The following is an 8343-nucleotide window of genomic DNA, read 5'->3' as shown; positions in this document are numbered from 1 at the left end:
ATAGATAGATAGATAGATAGATAGATAGATAGATAGATAGATAGATAGATAGATAGATAGATAGATAGATAGATAGATAGATAGATAGATAGATAGATATATTCTGATTTGTTTTTATGCTGTTTGAGCAGATCAGAGTTTGCAGTCAACAAATTGAAAAAGTCAGGATACAAAGGTGGTACCTTCCTTCTGCGGCAGAGTCCGAAGAACTATGACAACTTTTTCCTCACTGTTTGTGTTCAGGTACAGATATAGACAAAAACCTTTGTTTAAATGTTTTTTGTCACCCACTTCATGTTAAAGAAGCATCTGCTCAATCCGATGTGCAAGAGTGTTTCCCATGGCTTACATTTTGACTCAAGTGTTTGGATTCTTGCTTCTGATCAAAAATCACCCTCTTATTTTTGCAGACTCCACTTGGACTTGATTATAAAGACTGTCTCATTAATAAAAATGAGCACTACAGCCTCTTTGGTGTCCAGAAATCATTTTCCAGCTTGAGAGAGCTTACCAGCCACTATCAACACAATAAGCTCCTGCTGGCTGAAGTACCTGTCAAGTTAACCTGCTGCTGTCCACCCCGACCCAAAGGTATGTTTCTTCAAGCTACAGATGACATTATCTGCCTTGATCGCCAAAAATACAAGGGCAAACACACAGAGAGATGTGACCCTGATACTTCATTTTTGCCATCTACTTCCTGAAATTCAGCACCATGACTAGACAAGAGGCTAAATTAATAAGCTAGCTTATCTAGTTAGCTAGGCGCAGTGAGTAAACACTGTGACAACTGGGATGCTTGTTTTCACTAGTGAAAAAGAAGCATAAAAAGTAATTGACAAAATAAGTTCAGAGCCAACTACCAAGAGTATCCTATAGTGCATCTTCTTTCACAGAGGAGCTGCCACCTGCTGGCCATTAGAAACAGTGCAGATTAATGGCACTGTAAGACTTTGCTGTTAAGAGCAGCAGGTTATGTCCATATTTTTTGACGGGTCTGTTACAGGAAAATCAAAGTGTGATTACATATTTGCATCAACTGCATGCCAATTTTTGCAATAGAGTACATACTGTTCTGATTTTTTTTTTAAATATGAAATTGTCATATTACAGTTGTCTCATAATCTAAGTTTTATTGTTTCAATTAATCTGTGCAAGCTATCAATTGTAGCAGTAGAAACAAATGAACATCCACATGGTTACAATGTGTAACTGTCACATTCAGTATTCTGAACTACATCAAGGATATAGAAAAAAACATTACTAGGACACATGTACTGTCAAATCTACAGTTGCTCGACAATTTTCTGTGCACTCATCATCATTCAATTCTTGTTTGAGGTAATATATGTCTGAAAGATTGAAGATTTTATAAGAAATATTATGTTTTCTGCTGTTTTTAAAGAGCTCACAAATTTGATCATCATACGCAACTGCAGCTCTGTAGAAGCTCCAGGCTCTCCAACAACTGAAAGGAACAAATTCAGTCACATCCAGTTTCATATGATCAAATATGAGGACCTGAGCTGCGTAAGTTGATCTGCATGTTGTGCCAATCAGGCCAGTTGGTACTTCTGATGACTGTCAGTACAAAACTTCTTCTACTTGTTTTCTTCTTTTTCCATCTACTCCTTTTTTAGTGAAAGCAGAGCAGGAGCATTAATGAAAAATATACCTTTATCCTAACATAACAGGCATTTCTTGCTTGCTAGCTTTGGGCGAGAAGTGGTGCATACCTATAGTGGTGAACTCGTTTTTTAAACAGTAAACGGCAATTATTTATAAACTATCTGTATCATTAAATTTCTATTGAAAAATTAATGTTAACTCAGAGGTAGGCAACAGCAGCCCACTTCCCCCAGCTGCTATCCTTCATTTTGGATTTATTTTCCTGCATTGTTCTATTGGGGTAGCTCTTCAGCCCCATGTAGAGAGAGGGATTCTGGGAATCCAAACAATGCTATAGCTATGATGTCAACCACATCTCCAGTGGGTCCTCCTGCACCTTTCACAAACAACAGACTAGATGGATATGGAATAGTTGTTGGTTATTTTTCTTTGAATTGTAATTTTTAATTGTTTATTACCTTAACTTATTCCTTTCTGACATGAACAGTAGCACCCTGTATTACAGCTTCCATGTGTTTATGATATTTCATAACTGCAACAAGATTTGCAAAGATTTGCACAGCACCTATGTACCCTGTGAAACTGTCCTGAATTTCAGATATCTATCTATAGAGAGAGAAAGCATGTGATAGGGTGCCAAAAGAGTACCGGTAATTGTGATAGTGCACAAGGAAGTCAGAAATATGTAAGGATGGTGTATTAGGACTGTGAGACATTGGTGAAGTGTGCAGTTGGGGTGATAGATGGGTTCATGGTGAGGGTGAGATTATATAAGGGATCGGCTCAGACCTCCTTATTGTTTGCTATGGTGATATACAGCTTAACAGATGAGATCAGGCAGGAGTCTCTATAAATTATGATGTTTGCAGATGATATTGTGATCTGTAGTGAGAGTGGGGAGAGGTGGAAAAGAGTCTGGAGACATTGGGGTGTGCAATGGAGAGAAGAGGAATGAAAGTCAATAGAAGTAAGACAGAATACATGTGTGTGAATGAGAACAGGGCAGGTGTAACAGCGAAGCTCTGAGGAGCAGAGGTAGTGACGCTAGAAGAGTTTCAATACAGACAGTGGCACGGACATAAGACAGGACGTGGAGCTAAAGGTGCTTGAGTGTAAGATGCTAAGATTTCTGCTTGGAGTGACCAAGATGGATAAGATTAGAAACTGGTATTTTAGAAGGACAACTTAGGTTTAGATGGTTTGGGCATCAGAGGAGAGATCGTTGCTATATTGGACAAATTATGTTGAAAATGGAGCTGCCAGGCAGGTGGAAAAGAGGAAGACCTCAGAGGAGGCTCATGGATGTAGTGAAGGAGGACATGAAGAGGGTTGGCGTGACAGAAGAGGATGCTGAGGATAGGGTGAAATAAAAGCAGATGATCTGCTGTAATGACCCTTAAGTAGCTGAATGAAGAACAAGAGCTGGCACCCTTTATCGTGATTTCTGGAAGACTGATTCAGAGTTGTGCTTTTTAACAACAGTATAAACATTAGCTGAATTTCATACGAAAATAGTTACACTATATGGGACAGTCCCAATATTCTGTCAGCTGACACAGTCACATCAAGGGGTTCTCAACAGGAACAGTCTTACACGAGTCTTCTTCAGCAGAGATTTGTTGCAAATCTATTATTCTAAGGGGACACAACTCGAGTATTGTGATTAAAATGTTTATTCTTTATCTCAACAATATGCAACGTATCTATTCACACTTTCTTGGTTTGAGCCGAGACCTGAAAGTGTAAATGTCTGCCCCTGCTTCTTCTACAACTGCTCATACCTCCATTACAGCTACAGTTGTGTCTTTTTAAATGAATAACGCTGTGGCACTAACAAATACTGCTAATGCTGCTACTGTGACGCTATAGCCACGGTAATCTAAAAAGAATCGCTGAGCTATAATGTTGTTTATGATGGATACTTTTCCAATCAGGACGAAAGCCTCGGACAGGGCTCTTTCACTCGAATCTTTAAAGGCAAAAAAATCGACATTCATGACGGGGAGAAACGTGTGACCGAAGTTCTGCTGAAAGAGCTCGATGCGACTCACAAGAACTGCTGGGAGGTGACTTTATACATACCTAAGTTTTTTTTTTTTAATGTATTTGTTTCTTATGATTAACACATGCTTTTTGACTATTTCAGTCATTCTTTGAAGCTGCCAGCCTGATGAGTCAGATTGCACACAGACACCTGCTCCTTGTATACGGTGTTAGTGTTCACGGAGCAAAGAGTGAGTTAAAACTAAGTTCCATGATCGCATTGACTGTTTTTGTTGTTTTGTGTTTTGTTGTTTGCTAGTAAGCCCAGTAAAGCTGAATGTTGTGTTGCTGAATGTTGTACAATCAGTGTTTCGACTGACACAAGTAGTTGTAATTTCAAAGCTGACAGTTATTTGGTTAACTTTGTCTCATATCATGTGGCCCTAGCTCAGGCGCTGCTCTGCGAGTGAGCGCTCTGTGTTTTGGTTTGAAGTACAGCTGTTGAAACAAACCTTGTTGTGCCTTTCAGACATCATGGTGCAGGAGTATGTCAAGTACGGGGCCCTTGACCTTTACTTGAAAAGGGGGAGATCTGTATCAGTGAGCTGGAAACTTGACGTAGCCAAACAGCTCGCATCAGCCCTCAACTTCCTGGTAAGGAAGATTTACCGATGTGGAAATGAGAAGAAGGCAGCCTAGAGCAGGCCTGACTGTAGATTGCGTGATGTGCAAATAAATGTTATTTAAAATGTCATGTTTTACCAGGTATTTTAAAATACATAACTGCTGTGAACAGTAGAATTAATGCAAAGGATGAAGTGTTTCCTAATAACACTAAACAAGCAAACAGGTATTTTTCTGTCCTGCTTACTTTGAAATGTAGTTGCTAAAATCACATGTAACCCTTGTACAGGAAGAGAAGAACATTGTTCATGGAAATATCTGTGCCAAAAATCTGCTGCTGGCCAGAGAAGGTGACCCCTCTCAGGGGAGCTCTCCTTTCATTAAGCTGAGTGATCCGGGCATCAGTATGGCCATGGTGGGCAAAGATGGTAAAGCCTTTTTTTTTTTTATTTAAATTGACTGATTATTTACTGTAATGTATGTATCAGCATTTCTTTATGCAATGGTAACCAATTTTAGCTTTATTCATTTTATTTTATACCCATTAACATGCCTTACAAAATAAAGGATACTTTTAGCTGCTTCCTTATAGCCAAACAAACAAATAGATGAAGAAACTTAATTAATAGAGTTGTCGTTTCTCCAGTCATTCTGGACAGGATCCCCTGGGTGGCCCCCGAGGTGTTGGGCGCTCCAGAAAAACTGACCCTCGAGTGTGATAAATGGAGCTTTGGCGCCACAGTGTGGGAAATCTTTAACAATGGAAACTCCCTGCTACGAGGCTGGAACCTAGATCAGGTAGATTATCGTATTCCCTGATCTGCAGTTTGTGGTTTTGGAAGGCTTTAAACACTCTAAACTTTTTAGCTGTCTGGGTCAGTGTTACATGATCCCTCAAAGCTCATTGCTGTTATGCAACAATTGCAGAAAATGCCTAAACTAGAGGACTCTGTGTGTGAGTTGTAGCTCTGGTTTTGGTTCATAAAGTTCAGCATGCAGAAAAACTGATGCAGTTCAGAATGTTATATTAACTTTTCAAGTTGATGTAAATAAAATGCAACACTGTGAAAAGACTACTGAGAATACTGTGTAGATTAAATGAAAATTGCACTTCCTTTTCTGTGAATTTTCAGTCGTTAGAAAAATTGTTGTACAAACATTAAATGGTGCTATGTGGTGCTAAATGTGTTGTGTTTGTTTTTGTTTTTTTTTGCAGAAGAAGCAGTTTTATGAGAGTTTCCAGCAGCTGCCTCCCTCTCAGTGGACAGAGCTAGCAGATCTGATCAGTCAGTGTATGGACTACCAGGCAGACTTCAGACCTTCATGTCGCAGTATTATCCGTCAACTCAACAGTCTCATCACTTCAGGTAAAGATGAGTACCATACTGTTCTGGTAATCAGCTGACACATACATGTTAAAACTGTCCTTTAAAACATAAATTAATTAGATAAATAAAATTAATTCAGTTAATACCACAATACTTTGACTAACTTTTTGTATCAGATATAATCCTTAGAAAAGAAGACATAGATAACAAATGATGGTGTTTTATGAAATGTAAATAAAACAGAATCCATGATTTGCAAATCTTATAAACCCGTATGTTATTCAGAATAGAAAATAGAAAACATAACTGATGTTTAAAGTGAGACATTGTATTACTTCATGAAAGATATGAGCTGATTTAGAGTTTGATGGCAGCCAAAAATCTCAAGCAATTTGGAATGCAAGTGACAAAAGTCAGCGCTAATAAAGAACAGCATCCTAAAGAGGTAACGTTTCTCTGAAGTGAAGACGGGTGGAGGTTCACCAGTTCTGCAAAAAAATACTTCTACAAATTATGGGTCAATTTCAGAATAATGTTCCTCAATATAGAATTGCAAAGACTTTGAATATGTCATCACATGATGCCATCAAAAGTTTCAGAGAATCTGGGGAAATCTCTGCGTGCAAGTGACAAGGCCTAAAATGAATATTGGATGCCAATGATCACGCGGCACTGCATACGAACAGGCATGATTCTTTCATTGAAATAACTGCACGGGCTCAGGGACATCTCCAGAAATCGCTGTCTGTAAAACACAATTAACTCTGTCATGCAACTCTATAAAAAACAAAGTTATACGTGAACATGACCTCGGATCATCATCTTCCCTGGATCAGAGATCATTTAAAACAGACTTTGAAATTCTTTTCGCAAAAGTGACCCGAAATAGGCACTCTGGTGGAGTTACTTTGTGTGTGTGTGTTTATAAGTAGTTTTAAACCTTGTGATCCACAAAACAGCATAAGAGTAAAAGAGTAAAAGCGTAAAAGAAGAACTGACTGCGTTACAGCACCCGCTGCTTGTTGAGAGTAAAAGCGATACGCGCTTTCACGTCTTTTTTTAGCAACTTTTTTTTAGAAAAAAAGTCGCTAAGGGGTCTGAAAACTCGCTAAATATAGCGACAAAGTCGCTAAGTTGGCAACACTGCTTGGCACTTGTGCAGGTGAAGCCAAAGGGAAGATATGCTTCACCATATTTTCTAGTCTTTGGCTTAGAATGAAGTTGGTTTGGAAACATATTCAGCGATGCTTCATCTCCTGCCTTGTGTGGGCGCCCCGTCAAAAACCTGTCCATTATGCTAGCAGTGTCCAAGTGTTTTTTGTTTTGTTTTTTTCCTTTTCATAAACAGACTACTGTTGCTACCAATAGCTGTTTTCCAAATGGATGATGTTTTAGGTATTACGCTGAGATTCACTGAAGTGAAAATACTGCTGACTGCTAACGTTGCCTTGTTTTTTGCCAGACTATGTGATACTTCATGCTACCGAACCTGTCACACAGAGCCCCGTGTGCAGATCTTACAGCCACCCTCAGCACGACCAGACATTGTTTGAGGAGAGATACTTGCGCTACATCTCCCCTCTGGGAAAAGTAAGTGTGAGGTGACATATAATGGACAGAAGCTTTAAACTAAATAAATATGTCAAGCTGATGTTATGCTACACAAGCAGGACCTACTACTTGTGCTCATTCTTTATCCGCCTCTTTCATGCATCTACTTTAACTTCAGTTTTTACCTGTGACTTAACACATTTGCAGGGGAACTTTGGCAGCGTGGAGCTTTGCCGTTATGACCCGCTGGGTGATAACACTGGTGAGCTGGTGGCTGTGAAGAAGCTGCAGTCCAACAAGCAGTCAAACCTGGAGGACTTCCAAAAGGAGGTCAACACCCTCCATGTCTTACACTGCGACTACATCGTCAAATACAAGGGAGTCTGCTACAGCATGGGTAAAAACAAAACAACTAAACAATAATAAAATGATCTGCCCCCTGCTTAGACTGTAAAACTCTTAGCTCTCCCTTTCCTGATTTATAAATGAACTCATTAAGGATTGCTGTGCCACTTCAAAAACATGTTTAAGGTGACTTGTATGACTTTTTTGTAAAAGGTGTAAATGTAAGTGAACCAAGCAAAAGAGCTCGTTGCACTTACTCATTTCCTCTTAAAGCATGAAACTCACACATGTCTCTGTGTTTCAGTGACAAAGATTTGAAAGGACATTATCTGATGAACAACGTTATGGCTTGTCTGTTCACAGGTCGCCTCAGCATGAGTCTAGTGATGGAGTACCTGCCCTATGGCAGCCTTATTGGCTACTTAGAGAAGAACAAACACAACATCAACACCAGGCGGATGTTACTATTTGCTTCTCAGATTTGTAAGGTGCGTGAGCTTGCAAAATGTTAAAAATATGACCTCTGCTATATGGACAGGAATTAATTGTTTGCCCACACAATCATAAATGAGTATCGACTGCACATTCTATGACTTGAAAGTCTTTTGCTTTAACGTGTGCTTGACCTGCTGCTTTTGATAAAGATGATAAACATGTCTTCCCAAGCAAGTGTAAACCAGCGGGATTTAAAGCTGCCTGTAACGCAGCAGGATTACAGATCTGATTGGGCAGGATCTGAAAATTGACGCGACATATGTGAAGCCATTCCTGAACCAGTGCTCACGTTTTCCCTAAGGACCCCAAAGCGCTTTACACATCCAGTCATCCACCCATTCACCCATTCACACACTGGTGATGGCAAGCTACATTGTAGCCACAGCCA

General features: G+C 39.5%; 2 protein-coding genes across 2 annotated transcripts in view; both read left to right on the top strand.

The window, feature by feature from the left end:
* LOC102211856 (Janus kinase 3 (a protein tyrosine kinase, leukocyte)) overlaps window positions 1–8295 on the top strand; it is a 15547-nt gene extending 7252 nt beyond the window's left edge. The window contains exons 9-20 of the mRNA XM_013910105.1: window positions 132–243; window positions 411–591; window positions 1406–1530; window positions 3564–3695; window positions 3776–3863; window positions 4142–4266; window positions 4526–4664; window positions 4883–5034; window positions 5453–5603; window positions 7027–7154; window positions 7323–7512; window positions 7824–8295. Of these exons, the coding sequence (XP_013765559.1) occupies window positions 132–243; window positions 411–591; window positions 1406–1530; window positions 3564–3695; window positions 3776–3863; window positions 4142–4266; window positions 4526–4664; window positions 4883–5034; window positions 5453–5603; window positions 7027–7154; window positions 7323–7512; window positions 7824–7972 (1672 nt within the window). The 3' untranslated portion in view covers window positions 7973–8295. The remainder of the gene's footprint in view (window positions 1–131; window positions 244–410; window positions 592–1405; window positions 1531–3563; window positions 3696–3775; window positions 3864–4141; window positions 4267–4525; window positions 4665–4882; window positions 5035–5452; window positions 5604–7026; window positions 7155–7322; window positions 7513–7823) is intronic.
* LOC106456172 (tyrosine-protein kinase JAK2-like) overlaps window positions 8105–8343 on the top strand; it is a 2127-nt gene continuing 1888 nt past the window's right edge. The window contains exon 1 of the mRNA XM_013910113.1: window positions 8105–8115. Coding sequence (XP_013765567.1) covers window positions 8105–8115 — 11 coding nt within the window. The remainder of the gene's footprint in view (window positions 8116–8343) is intronic.

Source organism: Pundamilia nyererei, unplaced genomic scaffold, assembly GCF_000239375.1.
Source record: "Pundamilia nyererei isolate P.nyererei 1_Seehausen unplaced genomic scaffold, PunNye1.0 scaffold00036, whole genome shotgun sequence".
In the NCBI taxonomy this organism is placed as follows: Eukaryota; Metazoa; Chordata; class Actinopteri; order Cichliformes; family Cichlidae; genus Pundamilia; species Pundamilia nyererei.
This window is presented reverse-complemented; position numbering and strand designations above follow the sequence as displayed.